Source organism: Leptodactylus fuscus, chromosome 7, assembly GCF_031893055.1.
Source record: "Leptodactylus fuscus isolate aLepFus1 chromosome 7, aLepFus1.hap2, whole genome shotgun sequence".
Taxonomy (NCBI): Eukaryota; Metazoa; Chordata; class Amphibia; order Anura; family Leptodactylidae; genus Leptodactylus; species Leptodactylus fuscus.
The window spans coordinates 149,238,447-149,264,226 of record NC_134271.1 but is presented as its reverse complement, the minus strand read 5'-3'; the positions used below and the strand labels follow the sequence as shown (position 1 = coordinate 149,264,226).

The following is a 25,780-nucleotide window of genomic DNA, read 5'->3' as shown; positions in this document are numbered from 1 at the left end:
CCCCTCAGGAGCTTGGGGCCTCAGCACTTGCCCGGGTTCGTTGGGGGCTGACGCCGGCCCTGACCATATAGCACAATTTATCTAGCTTTCTATTTAGTAATGGCCTGGTAGAATTTTACACAGCAGATGCCCATATTACAGATGATACTAACCTCTGTAATCAGAACTGAGGCGGATAGTAGAATATTACAGGGGAATCTAGGGAAGCTGGAAGATTGGGCGAAGACTTGGCAAATGAAGATTCATGTAGACAAAATGTAAGGTTATGTATTTTGGGCAAAGAGATAAAATGTCTGATTATGTACTTAATAGTAGGTTACTGGGTAAGACTGACAGTGGCAAAGACTTGGGGATATTGGTGGACAGTAAGCTTACCTTTAGTGACCAGTGCCAGGCAGCTGCTGCCAAGGCAGGATCGGACCTCACAGGGAGGACACCAGAGCCCCAGGGACAGGTGAGTATGATTTTTTCTTTAACCTCCCCCCCCCCCATTTTAAAATTATTATTTTTTTTTTTTAGCCTGGACCACCTCTCTAACAATATGGACGTCACCAATAGACTGTTAGTGAATATTGTGCATCACAGCTTAATATGTGACTGGCACCTGATAGTAGCATTATATATGTGCATTTTTATTTATCTCTTTGAGCGGGTTCACATCTGTGCCCAGCCCCTGTTTTAGCCAATCCGGCCAGTTTCCATCTTCTACCCCGCGAAACTGGACAGGAGACAGACACCCAGGGGTCAGTTTTCAAATCCATTCACTTGAATGGGTTTGCAAAGGTGACCGCCCGTGTGCATCTACTGTGTGTCCGCAGGGAAACTGTTTTTTTTAACCAGACACAAAGTTGGACATGCAGGACTTTGTGTCCGGTCAAAAAACCCCGATTTCCCCGATGACAGGAAGAAGACGCACACAGCGGTCACCTTTACAAACCTATTCAAGTGAATGGGTTTGAAAGCTAACCGCTGGGTTTCCGTCTCCTGTCCAGTTTCGCGAGGCAGAAGATGGAAACCGGGCGGATTAGTTGAAACGTGGACCGGGCACAGAGGTGAACCCTGAAGTCTGAGTGGCCATTCATATGTATTCTGTTCCCGTGTAGCTGTTAGATCTGGCTGGATACATTATCTCTCCACAGTCACAATCTACAGATCTTCTGCGGATACATCACTCACATCTCATCTTCTTAATCTTACAGTTTGGCTTATAATAATCTCCCAGACACTTCCTGCACCCAGTTGGCCTGTGGAATAAGGAATAACCAGTCCCTGAAGAAACTTGACCTGACTAATAATCATCTGTCCGGTCCTCACTTCAGTGACTTGATGGCCGCTCTGTCCAGTCCAGACTGCAGGATAGAGGAATTACAGTGAGTATAAGAGATGTGTACAGGAGGAGACATGTGGGGACAAGTTATACAGGGATTTTATTCTATTTTATGTCTATGAGAAACTTCTGACTGCACCTTCATATGTGACGTCTCTAGAAATGTCACTTCTCCTCTCTGTAGGGCGATATGTATTGCAGGTGCTACATTTACAGGTACTATATTATCATATTAGCTGTAGCTGTATCTATCACTGAACATATAACATTTTAAGGCCATTTATAGAACTATACAGAACAGTCACCAGTTTTATCCAATTGACGTCCTGGTCTCTGATGTCCACCGAATAGTAAACTTAAAAGACCCTGTGAGAGCGATCACTCTCATAGATCTCCATGCCAGGGCTGTTAATAACAGTCCTGGACATCGAGCAGGGACTGGAGACCAATGTGTGTGGTCTCCAGTCTTGTGATCGCTGTGACAGTAAGTCACAACAATCACAATTTCTGCTGCACACTCAGTATCTAGGAGCAGGTGTTAGCTCTGAATGCCAGCTAACATCCACTCCAAAAAGCATTGGTCAGAGTTCTGTTCTGATTGGGGTTCTAACCCTTTGGCTGCCACTGTAAAACATGACTGCTGCATCCGAGGGGTTCTGCCATGTCAATATCCTCCATTGGTACACTTCCTCCTCCCTCCGGCAAGATGGGGGGGGGGGTGCTGTCTCTTATTTTCTGCAACCCAAGGTCTGGCCAGTGACCTTGGCCTGCTTGGAGCCCTCAATACCTGGTGGTTGATCCTGCCAAGAGGTCAGGAAGTCAGCGTATGCGTCTGACTTCCTCTATAGACTGCAATATATATATATCTTCTAAACATTTACAAAAGTAATACGTATTTGGTATTGCTGCGTCCACGACAACCTGTACAATGAAACTAAAGTATTATTTAACATACATGGTGAATGTTGGGGGGGAAAAAAACCAAAAAGAAAAAAAAAACGCCAGAGATAATGATTTTTGGTCATCTCATTTACTAAAAATGCTATAAATAGTGATCAAAAAGCATATGTACCCCTAAACAGTACCAATAAAAAGCCCATGCCCTCCCGCAAAAAAATAAGCCCTCAACCAACTTTGTCAATTGAAAAATAAAATTGTTCCACATCTCAGAAGATGGCGATGTAAAAATAATGGATTTATATCCCCAAATAGTTTGTTGTTCTACAAAATTAGTATTACATAAAAACCCTATAAATGAGGTATCGCTGTAATCATACCGACCCACAAAATAAAGGTCACATGTTACTTATATGTTACGCTGCATGAAAAAAAATTAAAAGGTAAAAAGCAATACGAGAATTGATGTTTGTTTTTTTTAATCCACCAAGAAAGAGTTAATATAATTTAGTCAGTAAGTTGTAGGCACCCCCTAAAAAATGGTGTCAATAAAAAATACATCTCATCCCACAAAAAAAGCCTAGCCCTCATATGGCCACATCACCAGAATAAAAAAAAAATATATAGCTTGTACAATCTGTAGACAAAACCCCCCCAAATCGCCAAATCGTTAGAAAACAACTGGCTGCGGCAGGAAGGTAATATATAAGGTGTGCAAGCGAATATCAGGGGACACCCCATATTTAGAGCTTATGAGGGAAAGGAAACCAGAACTGATCCCCAGAGTGACCCTACCCAGTAATAGGAACTACAAGGGAGATAGTAGAGAATTTGGTGTTTGCAATGTTCTCTGCACAGTTTACGTATTCATCCTTCACCATCCACTGTGCAGTCACGTCTGGGATACTAATACTCACTACACCCCCTGATAAATTCTTTGAGGGGTGCAGTTTTCAAAATGGGGTCACTCCTTTGGGGAATCCACTTTTCTGGTACCTTACAGGCTCATGACATACATGACATGGCGTCCAGATATCAAATATTTTAATCTGCGCTCCAAAACTTGCATAACACTCTTTCCCTTCGGTGCCTGGTTGTGCTCAAACTGCAGTTTATGCCACATGTATGACACTGGTGTACCCAGGATAACGGACGTAATGTCATATATGGGTATAAACTGATATTAGGGCACATGTATGACACTGGTGTACCCGGGATAACGTACGTAATGTCATATGTGGGTATATATTGATATTTGGGAACATGTATGACACGGGTGTACCCAGGACAATGTACGTAATGTCATATGTGGTATATACTGATATTAGGGCACATGTATGACACTGGTGTACCCAGGATAACGTACGTAATATCATATGTTGTATAAACTGATATTTGGGCACAGCCGGACACAGAAGGGAAGAAGCAATATTTGGTTTGTGGAGCACAGACTTAGACGGTTTAGTTTTGTAGAGCTCCTGAAATGCCAGTAAAGTGGAATCCTCTGATATGTGACCCTACTTTGGAAACTACATTTTATCCAGAGATACAGGGAGCATTTTTAACCCCTAAGTGTTTTTGTGCTACTGTATAACTGATTATCCAGAAATGAATACGCAGCTGATTGTGAAAGGTGAAAATGACAATTTTTCAGTGCATAATATGTTGTGCCTGACTTGTATCAGAGACAAACACTCCAAAATCTGTTGTGCCCGGGATAACCACTTAACAGTTTTTGAGTGTGTATCTCAAAAACACAAGTTGGGCACAACATATCAGGCACTGAAGTAACATAACTATGAAGAAATTGCAATTTTCACTTTTATCAGCTGCAAATTAAATTAATGCAACCCTCAGGGGTTAAAAACGCTCACCATACTACTTGATAAATCCCTGGAGGGGTGTAGTTTCCAAAATGGGGTCACAAGTCTGCGAATCCCACTTTACTGGCAATTCAGCGGTTCTGCAAAAGTGGCATGATGTCCAAAAAACAAACTGTGCTCCAAAAAACAAAATAGCTCTCCTTCCCTTCTGTGCCTGAACAGCAATTTACACCCACATATACAGTCCTATGAAAAAGTTTGGGCACCCCTATTAATCTTAATCATTTTTAGTTCTAAATATTTTGGTGTTTGCAGCAGCCATTTCAGTTTGATATATCTAATAACTGATGGACACAGTAATATTTCAGGATTGAAATGAGGTTTCCTCTACATTAGTATGGACAGAAAGACATTTTAAGCTAAAGAAAAATTTGCATGCCCCCCTTTAAATCACGTTGCCCATGACAGATGGCATAGGCAATGGGAAATCCAACAGCCCCCACCCTTAACTGTCATTGTTTATGTGTGTGATGTGGTGAGACCTCCAAAAATTAACTTTCTGGACCTTCACATAAGCCCTTCCAACTTTAGAGGCTCTTAAACTGAGCCATACAAAAATGTACTCTCTCAGGCCCTTGGGGTGAGCCCTCCTAAACTTAGCTTCAGGCCCTTGGAGTGAGTTGAGCCTTGTACCAGCAGAGTATTAAGTCCTTGAAGTCAGTTGAGCCTTGCACCAACAGAGTATTAGCCCCTTAAAGTGAGTTGAGCCTTTAACCAGCAGTGTTTTTGGCCCTTTGGGTGAGTTGAGCCTTGTAGCAGCAGAGTTTTAGTTTTTAGCCCTTTGGGTGAGCTGAGCCTTTAACCAGCAGAGTTTTAGGTTTTGGCCCTCGGGTCGAGCCCTAAAACATTATTTTTCAGAACGGTTTTGGCTTTCTCAGGTAAGTTTTGGCAAACTCCAACCTGGCTTTTTTATGTCTCTGGGTAAGAAGTGGGGTCTTCCTGGGTCTCCTACCATACAGTTCCTTTTCATTCAGACGCCGACGGATAGTACGGGGTGACACTGTTGTACCCTCGGACTGCAGGGCAGCTTGGACTTGTTTGGATGTTAGTCGAGGTTCTTTATCCGCCATCCGCACAATCTTGCACTGAAATCTCTCGTCAATTTTTCTTTTCCGTTCACATCTAGGGAGGTTAGCCACAGTGCCATGGGCTTTACACTTCTTGATGACACTGCGCACGGTAGACACAGGAACATTCAGGGCTTTGGAGATGGACTTGTAGCCTTGAGATTGCTCATGCTTCCTCACAATTTTGCTTCTCAAGTCCACAGACAGTTCTTTGGTCTTCTTTCTTTTCTCCATGCTCAATGTGGTAGACACAAGGACACAGGACAGAGGTTGAGTCAACTTTAATCTATTTCAACTGGCTGCAAGTGTGATTTAGTTATTGCCACCACCTGTTAGGTGCCTCAGGTAAGTAACAGGTGCTGTTAATTACACAAATTAGAGAAGCATCACATGATTTTTCAAACAGTGCCAATACTTTTGTCCACCCCCTTTTTATGTTTGGTGTAGAATGATATCCAATTTGGCTTCTTGACAATTCTTTTTGTGGTTTTCCATTGAAGACAAATTAAATGAAGATAATGGTAAGAATTTGTGATTGCAATCATTTTCTGGAAGAAACTGAGTATTATCTGACAGAATTGCAGGGGTGCCAATACTTTTGGCCAACACTGTGTATACAGTTGAGTATATACACTCTTCCTGCAGTGTAGCTCTGAAAAGAACTGTTGATTTCCAGTTTTCCTGCCTAGCAGAAGCTAAAATCTCTCTGACCCTCACAATGATGTCGCTCCCTATCTCACCAAACCGCATCTGACACAAATGTGGTTGACACTATTCTGAAAAATCGGCGGTCACCTGATTTAGCCAGCCAATGACTTTTTCTTATTTTTTTTTCGATGCCTACATTTTCCTGCTTCCTGTCCCACCTTCCCTGCAGTTATTGGTGCAAAAAAAGCACCAGGAAAAGTGGGAGAGGATACAAATTTTTAGTGCGTTTACCGCGTGGTATTCGATCGAAATCGAATATGTCGAATACCATAAATATTCGATCAAATACCTACTCAATTGAACCGTATTCGCTCATCTCTGTTAGTGAATATTGTGCATCACACATTACCATGTCACTGGCACCTTATACAACTATATATCTTCAATTGTAGGAGTCTGAAGTCTGAGTGGCCGTCCATATGTATTTTGTCCTCGTGTAGCTTATACACTGTTAGATCTGGCTGAATACATTATCTCTATACAGTCACGAGCTACAGATATTCTGTGGACGTCTCACTCACATCTCATCTTCTTATTCTTACAGCTTAGATGATAATGATCTACCAGACACTTCCTGCGCCCAGTTGGCCTCTGCAATAAGGAATAACCAGTCCCTGAAGAGACTTGACCTGACTAATAACCGTCTGTCTGGTCCTCACTTCAGTGACTTGATGGCCGCTCTGTCCAGTCCAGCCTGCAGGATAGAGGAATTACGGTGAGTATAAGAGATGTGTACAGGAGGAGACATGTGGGGGACAAGTTATACAGGGATGTTATTATGTGTATGAGATAAACTGAACTTCACATTTTATTTGAAAGTCTAAGACCATGAGATTTGTCATTGATTTTTGGTACAGATTTATCACTCGTAGATCACATATCAGAAGGTGATCGTTACACTTACAACACACATGAGAGGGTTAAAGTCAGACATTTCCCCATTTCATGTGTAAAAAATGAAATTACTTCTAAATTGATGGGAGCGACACAATGGATATGTGGAAAACTGCATGCGTGTTTGTCAGAGTTCTCAATGTGGATTCAGTTTGTACAGGTAAAATTTATTAGGGGGGGGGGTTACTAAGCTGTTTCTCATGCTATTGCTCTTTTTGCACCAAAAACGGGCCACATCATCCTTTTTTCTAACCATTTCACCACTTTTTTGGCCAAGTGTGAGAGATCCTTGATCCAATAGTTTCACTATAACTTGCGCAGAAAAGTGAGTAATGATGTGTGTAATAGCTGGAAAGCTACCTACAGCGTGGTCTAGATTTCAGTTCTGGTTCCCAGGACCTCACATGCTGTGCTATTTAGAAGTGTGGGACTCTTACAAATGCTGACACCTCTTAAAGTAGTTATTCCCAGAGGTGAACCTAGCCTTTTATGACGCTGCATCCACAGGGCCTCCCCAATCCACCGCTCGCTTCCTGTGCCGGACTGCTGAGACGGTGACGCTAAGCTTGTCCTGGACTGGCTTATGTCAGTAAAAATAAAAATGCAGGTCGCTGCATGAGAGGTGCGGCGCTGATTATTCCCTGTACTAGATAAACCTGTAATAGGGTTGTATCCATCATTGCCCATCACCAGGTATAAAGTGGTACTCTGGTTATAGAACGGTAGCGTTTATAGAGTATATTGGGAAGAAAAATTGGTCACCAAAAAGGTCACCAAGTGATTCAGGGCACTTTGTACCTGAAAGCTTCATTATAGATTACAGAGACAAGATTCAGTAACGTAAGCTCACAAGGAAATATTTACCATGCCACTAATACTGGGGGGGGTCTGTTTCTGTTCCAGCCTGAAGTTCCTTAAGTTATCTGAAGAGGAGAAGGAAGCAATAAGAAATCTGGGAAGATGCAGAGAAAATCTGAAAATATCTTACTAAATGAACCTGACGTTAGATGTGTGATGAGCAGGGCTTCGATGGTTAATAGGTCTTTAGAGGTCCAGCGTTACATTTCTAGATGGTAATATGGTTGCTCTATAGAACGTGAGGAGACGTCTTATAGTAAAGGAGATGATCTAAGTCAGACTAGGTATGTCCTTGGTCAATGGGCTAAAGCTCCCACTATTTATAAGGCTAATGTCAGTATACACATTGAGCACAGACAAAAACGAAAAGTTTATTCAGCAGATAAAGTGTTACAGCGCATATAAATTAAAAAAAAAAAATGTTTCGCAGAGTCACACTATACAATAATATACAAGTGATCAGTATTTACAAGCTTAACCAAGAAAATTGTAACATGGGCAACAACAGTAGACAACATATTTATGTCGGCCATAGCAAGCATAATTGCATTCCAACCAGGAGGTTTTTTGTTTCTTGGGAGTCTGTGGCTTTGCGTCGCATTGCTCAGAAGGTCCAGCATGTTAGAACCAGGAACATCGCCCTTGTAAATAAATTCACCTTTATCATTCCACGCCGTAACTCCTCCGCTCTGCTTCATCCTACTTAACAAAAGTTCAGCATTTTTCTTAAATGGGGGGTTTACATGTGTTACAATTTCAAGCATTGAATCGCTTTTATCGGCGGCTGTATTTAACAATTGTTGATGGCCAGGATCAGATTGGCTAACAAGGTTTAACCACGTCAGTACCGGGCCAATTTATGGTCTGGGACCAGACACATTTTCGGTTTATTTTGTATGTGCAGTTTTGAAGGCTGTAACATTTTTCTCGTATGTCTCATTCAACTAATTTTTGCTTCTTTTTTCGGGGACACATAGGGCTTTATTTTTATGTTGGTTTTATTTTTCGAATGTGTTTTAATTTTTTTTATATCCGGGAAAATATAAACATGAGAGGAGGGAAATTGTGTCTGGTTTTCACTTTATTATTTTTTTTTTTTTAATTTACTAACACAAAGTGACTTATTAAATTCAATTAAACTTTGGCCATGACTTCCTTTGTGCAGCCATAGATTGCCGGCTTTACCCTGCGAGTCCTTCAATAATGTAAGTGAATGGAGTTGTGTGACTGGCGCTTCATTCACTTCTATAGGGTTGTGGGCACTGCTGGAGATTACTGCCCCATCAGCTCCATAGCAGTGAATGGAGCACCGGTCACACAAGTGCACTGGCACTCCATTCACAAAGAGGCTTTAGGGGGACTTTTTGTCCCCCAGACTCCTGATTGCTGGGGGACGAGACAGTCTGAACCCCAGAAGTCTGCCACTAATCCCTTATCTGGTGGATGGGAGATAAGTGTCCTTAACAGAACAACCCTGTTAAAGACCAACTTTTTGGTGACCAATTTTTCTTCCCAATACACTCTTTAAAAGCTACCGTTCTATAACCAGACTACCACTTTATCCAACCAAATACCACTTTTTTGAGCAAATTGTTCAGTGGGAAACCTTTTGAAAAGGCTGCACATTGGACTTGCATTCACTAGGAGACCAACATGAATGGTCCCCAAAAGGGACAGGTTTTATGCAAACACCACACCAAAATGGGCATTGTTGCCGGGCAGAATGTACAGCAAGTATCTGCACTGCTCATTTATCTTCCTGTGATGTATTAGGAAGGGTAAGGAGTCCAGGCTGGGGCAGATGCTACATACAGAGCTATGGCGACAGGAGTGAATTAAGGTGCTATTAGGTCCTGCAATCCAGAAACCCAGAGGGGCTTCCTTTTGTATCCTCGCAACTGCGATTGGACCACAACATTACACTGAATGCTAAATTTGCTGAAAATTTGCTTGAATCCACAGCAGAATACATATATGTTATGTTGTATTGTTAGTGCAGCTTCACCAGGAATTTCACCTCCGCTACAATGAAAGGTAAAAATCTGAGGTGAAAATCCAAAAGAGCAGGACATTCTGCAACAAGTCCATGAGCTTTATAAACTCTCATGTTCACACTGTTTACATCTACTTCAGAGTCAGGTACCAAAGGTCTAATATTTTAAAGATAATAAACATAAATTTGTCATCGCTGGGATTGGACCGATTTGGAGAAAGAAAAAAACAAAAAAAAAAACGTCATTTATATTACACCCTGAATGCCATCGAAACAAAACCCTCAGGAATATCCAGCAATCCAGTAACATCCCCCCTTAGAATATTTTTCTGGCTTCCCAGTATATCATGTGGAATATTACATGGTGTCAATAGGAAATACAACCTGTCCCACAGAAAACAAGTCCTCATAGGAATATGTGAATGGGAAATATAGAAGTTATGGCTTTTAGAAGGTGGGGAGGAAAAATGTAAAATGTGCACACCCAACAGGGGGTACATCCAAATTATAAGCACATACAGTACCTGCTCTTCTGCCAGTCATGTATAAGTATACAAGAGATTATAGAAGGGGAAAGTGAAAGGACCTTAGAGCATTCCCCCTCCTCTTCTTCGCTTTACACTTTCCCCGGAATCTTGTATGTCTACGCAGTGTTCACAACTGTCAGGTAAGATCTTCATCTCTCTGATTACATACACATACCTATTATATATATATATATATATATATATATATATATATATATATATATATATACACTCACCGGCCACTTTATTAGGTACACCATGCTAGTAACAGGTTGGACCCCCTTTTGCCTTCAGAACTGCCTCAATTCTTCGTGGCATAGATACAACAAGGTGCTGGAAGCATTCCTCAGAGATTTTGGTCCATATTGACATGATGGCATCACACAGTTGCAGTCGCAGATTTGTCGGCTGCACATCCATGATGCGAATCTCCCGTTCCACCACATCCCAAAGATGCTCCTCTATTGGATTGAGATCTGGTGACTGTGGAGGCCATTGGAGTACAGTGAACTCATTGTCATGTTCAAGAAACCAGTCTGAGATGATTCCAGCTTTATGACATGGCATTGCATTATCCTGCTGAAAGTAGCCATCAGATGTTGGGTACATTGTGGTCATAAAGGGATGGACAAGGTCAGCAACAATACTCAGGTAGGCTTTGGCGTTGCAACGATGCTCAATTGGTACCAAGGGGCCCAAAGAGTGCCAAGAAAATATTCCCCACACCATGACACCACCACCACCAGCCTGAACCGTTACCGATACAAGGCAGGATGGATCCATGCTTTCATGTTGTTGACGCCAAATTCTGACCCTACCATCCGAATGTCGCAGCAGAAATCGAGACTCATCAGACCAGGCAACGTTTTTCCAATCTTCAATTGTCCAATTTCGATGAGCTTGTGCAAATTGTAGCCTCAGTTTCCTGTTCTTAGCTGAAAGGAGTGGCACCCGGTGTGGTCTTCTGCTGCTGTAGCCCATCTGTAGCCTCAAAGTTGGACGTACTGTGCGGCGTTCAGAGATGCTCTTCTGGCTACCTTGGTTGTAACGGGTGGCTATTTGAGTCACTGTTGCCTTTCTATCAGCTCGAACCAGTCTGGCCATTCTCCTCTGACCTCTGGCATCAACAACGCATTTCCGCCCACAGAACTGCCGCTCACTGGATGTTTTTTCTTTTTCGGACCATTCTCTGTAAACCCTAGAGATGGTTGTGCGTGAAAATCCCAGTAGATCAGCAGTTTCTGAAATACTCAGACCAGCCCTTCTGGCACCAACAACCATGCCACGTTCAAAGGCACTCAAATCACCTTTCTTCCCCATACTGATGCTCGGTTTGAACTGCAGGAGATTGTCTTGACCATGTCTACATGCCTAAATGCACTGAGTTGCCGCCATGTGATTGGCTGATTAGAAATTAAGTGTTAACGAGCAGTTGGACAGGTGTACCTAATAAAGTGGCCGGTGAGTGTATGTATATACAGTCCTATGAAAAAGTTTGGGCACCCCTATTAATCTTAATCATTTTTAGTTCTAAATATTTTGGTGTTTGCAACAGCCATTTCAGTTTGATATATCTAATAACTGATGGACACAGTAATATTTCAGGATTGAAATGAGGTTTATTGTACTAACAGAAAATGCGCAATATGCATTAAACCAAAATTTGACCGATGCAAAAATATGGGCACCTCAACAGAAAAGTGACATTAATATTTAGTAGATCCTCCTTTTGCAAAGATAACAGCCTTCCTGTAGCTTTTAATCAGTTCCTGGATCCTGGATGAAGGTATTTTGGACCATTCCTCTTTACAAAACAATTCAAGTTCAGTTAAGTTTGATGGTCGCCGAACATGGACAGCCCGCTCTCAAATGATCTGAAAACAAAGATTGTTCAACATAGTTGTTCAGGGGAAGGATACAAAACGTTGTCTCAGAGATTTAACCTGTCAGTTTCCACTGTGAGGAACATAGTAAGGAAATGGAAGACCACAGGGACAGTTCTTGTTAAGCCCAGAAGTGGCAGGCCAAGAAAAATATCAGAAAGGCAGAGAAGAAGAATGGTGAGAACAGTCAAGGACAATCCACAGACCACCTCCAAAGAGCTGCAGCATCATCTTGCTGCAGATGGTGTCACTGTGCATCGGTCAACTATACAGCGCACTTTGCACAAATAGAAGCTGTATGGGAGAGTGATGAGAAAGAAGCCGTTTCTGCACGTACGCCACAAATAGAGTTGCCTGAAGTATGAAAAAGCACATTTGGACAAGGCAGCTTCATTTTGGAAACAAAGATTGAGTTGTTTGGTTATAAAAAAAGGCGTTATGCATGGCGTCCAAAAAGAAACAGCATTCCAAGAAAAACACTTGCTACCCACTGTAAAATTTGGTGGAGGTTCCATCATGCTTTGGGGCTGTGTGGCCAATGCCGGCACCGGGAATCTTGTTAAAGTTGAGGGTCGCATGGATTCCACTCAGTATCAGCAGATTCTTGAGAATAATGTTCAAGAATCAGTGACGAAGTTGAAGTTACGCCGGGGATGGATATTTCAGCAAGACAATGATCCAAAACACCGCTCCAAATCCTCAGGCATTCATGCAGAGGAACAATTACAATGTTCTGGAATGGCCATCCCAGTCCCCAGACCTGAATATCATTGAACATCTGTGGGATGATTTGAAGCGGGCTGTCCATGCTCGGCGACCATCTAACTTAACTGAACTTGAATTGTTTGTCCAAAATACCTTTATCCAGGATCCAGGAACTGATTAAAAGCTACAGGAAGCGACTAGAGGCTGTTATCTTTGCAAAAGGAGGATCTACTAAATATTAATGTCACTTTTCTGTTGAGGTGCCCATACTTTTGCACAGGTCAAATTTTGGTTTAATGCATATTGCGCATTTTCTGTTAGTACAATAAACCTCATTTCAATCCTGAAATATTACTGTGTCCATCAGTTATTAGATATATCAAACTGAAATGGCTGTTGCAAATACCAAAATATTTAGAACTAAAAATGATTAAGATTAATAGGGGTGCCCAAACTTTTTCATAGGACTGTATATATATATATATATATATATATATATATATATATACACACACACACACACACGTTATTATATATATATATATATATATATATATATATATATACATCTCCCTATATTATAAAAATGAATTTCTGTCTGTCTGTCTGTCTGTCTGTGCTCTAATGCGAACCAAACGACTGGACCGATCTTCACCAAATTTGGTACAGAGACACTTCAGGTATCCGGGAAGGTTTAAGACGAGACTCCAACTCGCTCGGACGTACCGTTGCTGAGATACAGCATTCCAAACACAGTGCCCCCCCCCCTTAGCCAATACAAACCTGCAAGACTTTCACTCATATTCCAACTGCAATACACACGGTCACTCCACATGCACAATCCAACACTGATATCCAAACTGAGATACATGCATCAGAGGATTAGATACACAGATCAGCACACAGTATCACACGCCAGAGGATTAGATACACACGTCTGCACACAGTCCCACAAACCAGAGGATTAAATACGCATTTCTGCACACAGTTCCACACACTGAAGGATTTGATACAGGCGTCTACACACAGTTCCACACTCCAGAGGATTAGATCATCTGCACACATTACGCGCATCTGCACACATTTGTACATACCATAGGATTAGATACACGCGTCTGCACAGAGTACCACATGCCGTAGGATTAGATACACACGTCTACACATAGTTCCACACTCCAGAGGATTAGATACGCGCATCTGCACACAGTTGTACACACCATAGGATTAGATACACGTGTCTGCACACAGTACCACATGCAGTAGGATTAGATACACGCGTCTACACATAGTTCCACACGCCGAAGGATTAGATACGCGCCTCTTCACACAATACCACACAAGGGAGGATTAGATACGTGTGTGTGTGCACACAGTACCACACTTTGGAGGATTAGATACATGCCTCTGCACACAGTACCACAAGCCAGAGAATTAGATACGCGTCTCCGCACACAGTATCACACGGGGGAGGATTAGATACGCGCGTCTGCACACAGTACCACACGGGGGAGGATTAGATACGCGTGTCTACACACAGTACCACATGCCATAGGATTAGATACGCGCCTCTTCACACAATACCACACAGGGGAGGATTAGATACACGTGTCTTCACACAGTTGTACACGCCATAGGATTAGATACACGCGTCTGCACACAGTAACACATGCCGTAGGATTAGATACGTGCGTCTACACACAGTACCAGATGTTGTAGCATTAGATACGCGTGTCTGCACACAGTACCACTTGCCGTAGGATTAGATACGCGCGTCTACACACAGTTCCACACTCCAGAGGATTAGATACGCGCATCTGCACACATTTGTGCACGCCATAGGATTAGATACACACGTCTGCACGGAGTACCACATGCCGTAGGATTAGATACACGCGTCTACACATAGTTCCACAAGCGGAAGGATTAGATACGCGCCTCTTCACACAATACCACACAGGGGAGGATTAGATACGTGTGTGTGAACACAGTACCACAGTTTGGAGGATTAGATGCATGCCTCTGCACACAGTACCACAAGCCAGAGAATTAGATACGCGTCTCAGCACACAGTATCACACGGGGGAGGATTAGATACGTGCGTCTACACACAGTACCACATGCCATAGGATTAGATACACGCGTCTACACATAGTTCCACACACCGAAGGATTAGATATGCGCCTCTTCACACAATACCACACAAGGGAGGATTAGATACGTGTGTGTGCACACAGTACCACACTTTGGAAGATTAGATACATGCCTCTGGACACAGTACCACAAGCCAGAGAATTAGATACGCGTTCCCGCACACAGTATCACACAGGGGAGGATTAGATATGTGTGTCTGCACACAGTACCACACGGGGGAGGATTAGATACGCGCGTCTACACACAGTACCACATGCCGGGGGATTGGATACGCGCGTCTACACACAGTACCACATGCCATAGGATTAGATATGCGCGTCTGCACACAGTACCACATGCCGGGGGATTGGATACGCGCGTCTACACACTGTTCCACACGCCATAGGATTAGATACGCACCTCTTCACACAATACCACACAGGGGAGGATTAGATACACGTGTCTTCACACAGTTGTACACGCCATAGGATTAGATACACACGTCTGCACAGAGTACCACATGCCGTAGGATTAGATACACGCATCTACATACAGTTCCACACTCCAGAGGATTAGATACGCATGTCTGCACACAGTTATACACGCCATAAGATTAGATACACACATCTGCACACAGTACCACATGCTGTAGGATTAGATACGCGCGTCTACACACAGTTCCACACGCCAAAGGATTAGATACACGCCTCTTCACACAATACCACACAGGGGAGGATTAGATACATGCGTCTGAATACAGTACCACATGCCAGATAATTAGATACGCATCTCAGCACACAGTACCACACGGGGGAGGATTAGATACGCGCATCTGCACACAGTACCTCACGCCAGGGATTAGATACACCTGTCTGCACACAGTACCACACACCAGAGGATTAGATACACGCGTCTGCACATAGTACCACATGCTGTAAGATTAGATATGCACGTCTGCACACAGTTTCATTTACCGGAGGATTAGATACATGCCTCTTCACACAATGCCACACGGGGGAGGATTAGATACACACATCTGTACACAGTATCACACCAACAAGGATTAGATACTTGCGTCTAAACACAGTACTGCATGGGGAAGGATTAGATACAGCTTTACTCCAGGTATCCATAACAACTGATCACAGGTTTTTCACTGATATCCAAAATGAGATACACATAATCACATGACGCTTATGGACATAAACACAAACCACATACAAAATACATCAGTGCAAAACTGGACAATTCTTATGAGGCCACTACACAAACATAACATGTAATATACCCGTGCGAAGCCGGGTCCTCCCTCTAGTATATATATATATATATATATATATATATATATATATACACACACACATTATATAATATATATATATATATATATATAGTGTTATTTGTTTATGGTGGGCAATGTGCGGGATGGGGGCCACATCCGGCCCTCTGACTGCTTCTATCTGGCCCGCATAGATAGTGGAAGTATTTTCAAGGACCTGTGATGATGTCATCACAGCCCATCACCAGGATAGGCTATGAATTATTAGTGGGCGGAGTCATACAGGACTGTGTGCTTTCTGCAAGCTGCCAGCAATGGAAGATGCAGGATGATAGAGAGAAGAGACGGCATGTGTGAGCAAGAGGGGGGACTAGGGGCAGATGTAGGGGGGCAGTTAAACTGCACATGGAGGGGGAACATTAAACTAGTGGGCAGATAGAGGGTAACATTAAACTGGGGCAGCGGGAGGAGGATATTAACCCATGGGGGTAGCTGGAGGGGGACATGTCTGCCTCTAGTTGCCCCCAGTTTAATGTCCCCCTCCAGCTGCCCCAGTTTAATGTCCCCTCTAGTTTCTGCTAGTTTATACTGGGGCACCAGGAGATGGACTTTATACCGTGGGACATTTGGAGGGAAACGTTATAATGTGGGGGTGTATAATGAACGGGTGACTGTAGGAGGACCTTACTTTGTGGGGAAAAATGATTAAGAATGGGCGGAGTCAGTGGAGAAGTGGGTGGAGCTAAGTTTGCCACAGCACACATGGCCCTCTAGAACCGTTACAATTTCTCATGTGGCCCCATGGGAAAATTAATTGCCCACCCCTGGTGTAGGGTATTGCATTGATCAATCACTGGGAAGGGGGTCACAAACTTCTAGGCAGATCCAGTTATAGATCATGTTTAGAGCGTTCCTACTAACTGTTGAAGTTGATGAGACAAGATTCAGCATATAAACATGACAGATATACTGTATATACCTATACAATTAGTCATATACCCTAACCATATAGTATACAGCCAGTCCTATACACTAACCATATAGTACAGTCATGGCCAAAAGTTTTGAGAATGATACAAATAGTAATTGTTACAAAGTCTACTGCTTCAGTTTTTCTAATGGCAATTTACATATACTCCAGAATGTTATAAAGAGTGATCAGCTTAACAGCAATTACTTGCAAAGTCAATATTTGCCTAGAAAATGAACTTTATCCCCCAAAACACATTTCAACATCATTGCAGCCCTGCCTTAAAAGGACCAGCTAACATCGTTTCAGTGATTGCTCCATTAAAACAGGTGTGGGTGTTGATGAGTACAGGGCTGGAGATCAATCTGTTATGATTAAGTAAGAATGACACCACTGGACACTTTAAAAGGAGGCTGGTGCTTGGCATCATTGTTTCTCTTCTGTTAACCATGGTTATCTCTAAAGAAACACGTGCAGTCATCATTGCACTGCACAAAAATGGCCTAACAGGGAAGAGTATCGCTGCTAGAAAGATTGCACCTCAGTCAACAATCTATCGCATCATCAAGAACTTCAAGGAGAGAGGTTCCATTGTTGGCAAAAAGGCTCCAGGGCGCCCAAGAAAGACCAGCAAGCGCCAGGACCGTCTCTTAAAAGTGTTTCAGCTGCGGGATCGGGCTACCAGCAGTGCAGAGCTTGCTCAGGAATGGCAGCAGGCAGGTGTGAGTGCATTTGCACGCACTGTGAGGCGGAGACTCTTGGAGCAAGGCCTGGTCTCAAGGAGGGCAGCAAAGAAGCCACTTCTCTCCAGAAAAAACATCAGGGACAGACTGATATTCTGCAAAAGGTAGAGGGAGTGGACTGCTGAGGACTGGGGTAAAGTCATTTTCTCTGATGAATTCCCTTTTCGATTGTTTGGGACATCTGGAAAACAGCTTATTCGGAGAAGACGAGGTGAGCGCTACCACCAGTCTTGTCTCATGCCAACTGTAAAGCATCCTGAAACCATTCATGTGTGGGGTTGCTTCTCAGCCAAGGGAATCGGCTCTCTCACAGTCTTGCCTAAAAACACAGCCATGAATAAAGAATGGTACCAGAATGTCCTCCAAGATCAACTTCTCCCAACCGGCCAAGAGCAGTTTGGCGATCAAATAATGTTTTTCCAGCATGATGGAGCACCTTGCCATAAAGCAAAGGTGATAACTAAATGGCTCAGGGAACAAAACAGAGAGATTTGGGGTCCATGGCCTGGAAACTCCTCAGATCTTAATCCCATTGAGAACTTGTGGTCAATCATCAAGAGACGGGTGGACAAACAAAAACCTACAAATTCTGACAAAATGCAAGCATTGATTGTGCAAGAATGGACGGCTATCAGTCAGGATTTGGTCCAGAAGTTGATTGAGAGCTGCCAGGGAGAATTGCAGAGGTCCTGAAGAAGAAGGGGCAACACTGCAAATATTGCAACGCTGCATTAACTCATTCTAACTGTCACTATAAGCTTTTATTACTCAGAATATGATTGCAATTATATTTCCCTGTCGTCCGTACCAGCGGCACAATGTGGGGTGTTTCTGCCCCTTTGTGCTGGTAGGACAGGCAGATATTTAATTAGCCAATAAATACGTGGCAGGCCCTATAAGAGGGCACAAGAACCTCCCCTCTGCGTGTTTTTTTCTGTCCTGTGTGGACAGAGGACAGGTGGGAGGACTTGTGTCCTCTTAGAGAAGCTCAGCAGGATCACTCACCTCCTGAGCGGTTGTTTTCTTCTTGTCACCTTCTGTGCCCTGCGGGGAGAAGGTGCTTGTTAGCCATGTGTGGCTACCCCCTCTATCCCCCCCTCCCCCCCCTCTCCTCTGCTTCCCCCGCTCCTTGTGACTTACCTGACATTTTGGTGAGAGTCCGGGGACTCCGCATGCCACCTCTGGTGGCCGCGCGGACTGCTGGCGGGTGGAACCACACTGTTTGTGTATCCTGTTCCCTGCCGGCCGCTGTGAACGCGCACTTCCGGCTTCGCCAGAAGTATCATGGCGCCATGGCAATGGCCTGGTGCCGGCGACCGCTTGCTCAGAGGGGAATCAGGCCTTATTAAAGGCCGGAAATGACGGGGAGATGTAGGGGTAAGTGCCCGGGTTAAGGGCCTCTTGGGGGGGGGGGGGATGTATATCTTTGCAGACCCCTGATTACAGGGGTAGTTTCTCCAGAACAATGGAAACAATCCACCATCAATTGCTTGTGTAAAACTTAACTTTTATTTGTGAAAGATACACCAAAACATTCAGTGTTCCATAAAAATTTAGGCAAAATCATCCGTGATGGCATAGTAGATACTGCGTTAGTCTGGCTGACGCGTTTCGGGGCGTTAATGCTGCCCCTTCCTCATAGCCTGACTTCATAGGTGAAAAAGACAAATTTATATAGCACTAGCAATTATCCATTCACCTGTAATCACCTACGTCACTGTGGGAGACCACAACAAGAGATGATATAATCCAAAAACAAAACAAACATAACAACAAACATAAACAAACAATCAAAAAGATATACAATACATATAAAATGTGATAGAATAAAATGTGTGGGAAAAAGAAAAAGACTTACTGCATTATTATCGGGAGAATGTCCATGACACCATATGAAATTCCAATTTGCCCATAAAGAAGATTACCATGAATGTCATGCATGTATATATTAGGGAAATATGATCCCATAAAAAGTGCATAATTATCAGAAAAATCTCCAAGATACCATATAAACTGCCAATTTGCCCATAATAAAGATGACTGCGATAGATTTCATGCGCATTAGAGAATTATGATCACGTGGAAAGCTAAACCACTAAGAGAAGAGAAGTTCCCTCGTATAGACATACAATGTAAGTACGTACAGATCCAGTATATTATTAATCCTAGCCATTCAAGACTGCAATAGCGGGCTTTGAATTTTATTACCTTAGATGTTAAACTGTTTAATATATATATGTATATACATCTTAACCCCTTCCCGACACGCGCCGTAATAGTACGGCGCATGTCGGGTCTGTAACTATGGCGACCGCCCGGGAGCCGGGCGGCCGCCATAGCCGCTGGGTGTCTACTGCTTTAAGCAGTAGACAACCGGCTCTAATGCCTCCGATCGGTCCCCGGTCCGGACCCCTCCGGCGCCGCGGTCAAAGGCGCCGGAGGCGCCATTTTCCCAGCAGCGCATGGGCGCCGCCATTTTGGCCGGGATCGCCGGCTCCTGGAGCATGCTCCAGGGCTGACGTCCTGTTGCCATGACAGCCGGGAGCCTTGTACAGGCTCCCAGGCTTGTCTGCAAATCCTCTCTTTTGCAGGCTGGTCTATGCAGCCTGCAAAAGAAAGGATGCTTTTTTGCAATGCATTAGCATTGTAATGCATTGCATTAGTGATCAGACCCCCTGGGGTTCAACACCCCTAGGCGGTCTAATAAATGCAAAAAAATAAATAAATAAAAAGTTAAAAAAATATAAAAAAATATAAAAAGAATTAAAAGTTCAAATCACCCCCTTTTCCCTAGAACACATATAAAAGTAGTTAAAAACTGTGAAACACATACATGTTAGGTATCCCCGCGTCCGAAATCGCCTGTTCTACAAATCTATAAAAATATTTTTCCTGTTCGGTAAACGCCGTAGTGGGAAAAATAGTCGAAAGTGCCAAACCGCCATTTTTTCACTGTTTTGATTCTGATAAAAATTTGAATAAAAAGTGATCAAAGCAATAACATTTCCCAAAAATGATAGAACTACAAAGTACACCCGGCCCCGCAAAAAAAGACGCCCTATGCATCCCTGTACACTTACGTATAAAAAAGTTACGGGCGTCGGAATATGGCGACTTTTAGAAAAAAAATTTTTTAACACAGTTTTGGAATTTTTTTTAGGGGTCAAAATGTAAATAAAACCTTATAAATTTGGTATCCCTGGAACCGTACCGAAACACAGAATACAGGGGACAGGTCATTTTGGCTGCACAGTGAACGCCGTAAAACCAAAGCCCATAAGAAAGTCGCAGAAATGCATTTTTTCTTCAAATCCACCCCATTCTGAATTTTTTCCCTGCTTCCCAGTACATTGTGTAGAATAATTAATGGTAGCATCATGAAGAAAAATTTGTCCCGCAAAAATTAAGACCTCATATGGCTCTGGGAGCGAAGAAATAAAAAAGTTATGGGGTTTAGAAGGAGGGGAGTCAAAAACGAAAAATGAAAATCAAAAAATGCCATCGGTGGGAAGGGGTTAAACTTTTGTGCGTAGTTCTTTTTTGCCCTCTATCAATGATCGATTGATTCACTATTTTGTTTTAATTTTAATACACTAGATCATAAAATGTCTCTAACACCGTATGTCTGTGTCTCCATATGAAAAATAGTTTACAGGTTGAATTGAATGAAATAATTATCTGATCTTCAAACCATATATGATGTTATAAGATGTTCAATATTTAATATTTATATATGTAAGAAAGATCATTTTTATAATTCATACCCTTTGGTATTCTTGTGTCCAATTTCAGTATCCAAAAGGCTTCCCTAATTCTAACCAAGTGTTCCCAATTACCACCTCTTACGGGTTTGGCAATGCGTTCTATTGCCTTATAACTGAAAGTGGAGATGTCTCCCCCATGCACTTCACGAAAGTGTTTAGTTACTCCTGTGATTTTTATGGAGTTCCTGTTTGTAATACTTTGTAAATGTTCGGAAATTCGAAGTTTGATTGCTCTTATTGTACTTCCTACATAATGAATATTACATGCTGTACATGTGATTAAATAAACCACATGATCCGTGGTGCAATTCATAAAACCTTCGATATTGAAGGACAATGTGTTAGTAATATTACTGAAGGAGGATGTTTTTTCTGCATATCTGCAGACTTGGCATCTATTTAGACCACACTTGTGGAAACCTTTTATATGTAACCAGGTCTCAGATTTGGATTTATTTTTATCTGAAAAGAAACTGGGGGATAAATAATTCCCTAATGTCTTCCCTTTTTTGGAGACAAATCTCACTCCTTTCATCAAAAGGGTACTTAATGATTCATCTTGGTATAATATCCCCAAGTTTCTTTTAATTATATTTGTTACTTCTTTATAGTCATTACTGTACCTGGTTGAAAAATAAAGATTAAAACTATCCCTTTCCAAATTTTTGTATTTTTTTCTTAGATGACAAAAGTGTTTTTCTATTAATTTTTTCAACTATATGTTTTGCTCTATTTAGTGACCAGTTTGTATAACCTCTTCTTTTTAGACGTTTACAGACCTGTTCAGATTGTGTTTTATAGGTAGCATTTTCACTGCATGCCCTTTTCAATCTTATAAGCTCTTATAGCTCTTATATATACTACTCGCTCATCTCTAGTGGTGGACATTCACTTCAAAGGGAGTCCCAGAGATAGCCAAATAAAACTTCATCCCAAATGCCATAGAGTGTATATAGAATGATCTCTGACAATTCTAGATGCTCGATTAAAGGGGTATTCTGAGCTATTTTCTGCTAGTGTTGTCAAAATAATTAAAAAAAACCCAAAAACTTCCCAAAACCCCCCCCCCCCCCCATTGCAGTGCCGCATGATCTCTTTCTGGGCGCTTCTGATTCCCATTGGACCAGATGACAACTTGTCCATTGGTTTAATGGGAAAATGGAGTCCTTAACCAAATTTTGACTTAATGCTGGACCCATCAGTCTTCTACATGGTGTACGCCAAAGAGAAAAAAATAATAAAAACCTAGACCAGAATTGCTGTTTATTGTTTCATTTTTCACAAAAATTGAAGTAAAAGTGATTAATCCTGAAAAATCGTGAAAAATCCTACATCCACTTATTTATTTTTTTGCGTTTTTCCATCCTACTAAGCGCCCTAACGTCTTCATTTTTGGGACAAATTGTAAAGTTTAACGGCATTATTTCAGGGTCCATATATCCACCCTACATCCACTGCTGACTTTTTATGTTATATATTCTGTACCATCCACCAAGCAGCTCAAGTTACTTGAAAATTTACATCAATTTCTTACATTCATTTCCTTTTTGCGTGTTACGTAAAACCTTTTTTTTTTTTGTAATTGTTTTTGTATTCACGCTTTCGAAGACTCATAACTTTTTCCATTTTTTCCCCATCGGAGCTTTCTTTTTTCTGGGAAAACCCAACATTTTTATTGGTGTCATTTTGGGGAAGATAAGACTTTTTCATTGCTTTACATGACATTTTTTGTTTGTTGGCAAAGTATTTTTTTTATTGGAGGGGTATTACAAAATTGGAATTAACAATTCTAAAGCATTTTTATTTCTTTTTAAATTTCAAAACATTTGGGGGAAAAGTTTTATAATTTTTTTTTACTTTTTCACTTTAAAGGGATTCTACCATTAAAGCAACTTTTTTTCTAATTACCACGTCGGAATAACCTTAAGAAAGACTATTCGTCTCCTACCTTTAGATGTGGTCTCCATCGCGCCGTTCCTTATAAATACCAGTACTTACCGGTATGCTAATGAGGTCTCGGCAGCAATGGGGGCGTCCTTCTTCTTCATCTGCCTCCTCCTCTTGTCTGTCGTCTTCTTTCTTCGTCATGTCTGATGCCTGCACAGTCGGCTCTGATATGACGCGCGAGTGAACTCATCCAGGCGTTGGAGGACTGTACGGACCTTACTGAGCATGCGCAGTACACTCTTCGGCGAAGATGTGAGGAGCGTACTGCGCATGCACGCAATTGCAGCCTTGGAAATATGGCTGCAGACCGGCATGCGCAGTCGGCTCTAACAGGGTCTCGCTGTCAGAGCCGACTGCGCAGGCGTCAGACATGACAAAGAAAGAAGACGACAGACAAGGAAAGGAGGCAGATGAAGAAGAAGGACGCCCTCATTGCTGCCGAGACCTCATTAGCATACCGGTAAGTACCGATATTTCTAAGGAACGGCGCAACGGAGACCACATCTAAAGGTAGGAGACGAATAGCCTTTCTGAAGGCTATTCTGACGTGGTAATTAGAAAAAAGTTGCTTTAATGGTAGAATCCCTTTAAAGTGAAAAAGTTAAAAAAAATATTAAACATTTCCCCCAAATGTTTTGAAATTTAAAAATAATTAAAAATGCTTATCCGGTTTCCTTAGGATAGGCCATCAATATTAGATCTTCAGGGGTCTGACACCTGGGACCCCCGCAGATCAGCTGTATCTAGAGCTGTTCACTTACCATATAAACTCTAGTGGCAGATGTAAGTATTGCAATACTGTCCCATAGATTTCAATGAGCAGCACAGCTCCTGGAATGTAAACAATACGGGATCCATGTTGTCCTGGCACAGCTGATCTTCATGGATCCTGGGTGTTGGACCCCCACAGATGTAATATTGATGATAGGCCATCAATAGTAGAAACCAGGTAACCCCTTTCATACTAAGCTTATCTAATACACCCAGCATTCTCTGTTGATCTCTGTCTCCTCCGCTGTGCTTTCTCTTGAAGAATACTCTGTCATGATCTATATAAGCTTTATTTGTCTGGATGTGAGGCCTCCCACTGGACATGATGTGTATTGCATACAGTTTAGGGTTTTGCTAGCATATTGTGATATGTTACAGAAATTGCAGGATATAAATCTCACACGTATGGTAAAAAGATATTTATTTAAGGCACATATAGTATCGGGCCGCATTATACTGCAGGAGTAAAAACCAATCCAGGCTCTTCTGACCTCCACTATATGTTATAGCATTATACAGATGTAGCAAGCAGCAGCTTAGCAAATGCATCCTATTCTATTCAATGCTATATGTGCTGTGTATCATTCTAATAGTATCAGTGACGTAACTACCGCCATAGCAGCAGAGGCAGCCGTCACGGGGCCTGGGACATTAGGGGCCCAGTGACAGCCGCTACCGCTGCTATCATTATACTCAGGGGGTCTTTTTGGACCCCCGAGTATAATGATTGGCGGCCCGGGAGAGGTAAGAAACATAAACACTGTTACTTACCTCTCCACGATCCTGCCAGGCCTCCTTTCTGACGTCACATGAACCCGGCCTGTGTCCCAGGTCATGTGACATCTGACGTCATTGGAGATGGACTGCAGCGGAGGCCGACAGCGGAGGAGCCGGGGGACAGGTAAGAAACAGTAGTTTTTTATGTTTTTATTCTCCCGAGTCTCCGATTATTATACTCTGGGGTCTGAAAAGACCCCAGAGTATAATAATTATTTATGGGTGTCCACTATGGGGCATAATACTGTGTGCAGGGGCCACTATGGGACATAACACTGTGTGCAGGGGCCACTATGGGGGATAATACTGTGTGCAGGGGCCACTATGGGGGATAATATTGTGTGCAGGGGCCACTATGGGACATAACACTGTGTGCAGGGGCCACTATGGGACATAACACTGTGTGCAGGGGCCACTATGGGGGATAATATTGTGTGCAGGGGCCACTATGGGGGATAATACTGTGTGCAGGGCCACTATGGGACATAACACTGTGTGCAGGGGCCACTATGGGGCATAATACTGTGTGCAGGGGCCACTATGGGGGATAATACTGTGCACAGGGGCCACCATTGTGGATAATACTGTGTGCAGGGGCCACTATGGGGGATAATACTGTGCACAGGGGCCACCATTGTGGATAATACTGTGTGCAGG

At 42.6% G+C, this 25,780-nt stretch overlaps 1 protein-coding gene across 1 annotated transcript in view; it reads left to right on the top strand.

Moving 5' to 3' along the window:
- The window catches only part of LOC142214634 (NACHT, LRR and PYD domains-containing protein 3-like), a 42,670-nt gene extending 34,903 nt beyond the window's left edge, over positions 1-7,767 (top strand). Inside the window, exons 10-12 of the mRNA XM_075283571.1 lie at positions 1,200-1,337; positions 6,427-6,528; positions 7,680-7,767. Of these exons, the coding sequence (XP_075139672.1) occupies positions 1,200-1,337; positions 6,427-6,528; positions 7,680-7,767 (328 nt within the window). The remainder of the gene's footprint in view (positions 1-1,199; positions 1,338-6,426; positions 6,529-7,679) is intronic.
- Positions 7,768-25,780: the final 18,013 nt, after the last annotated feature.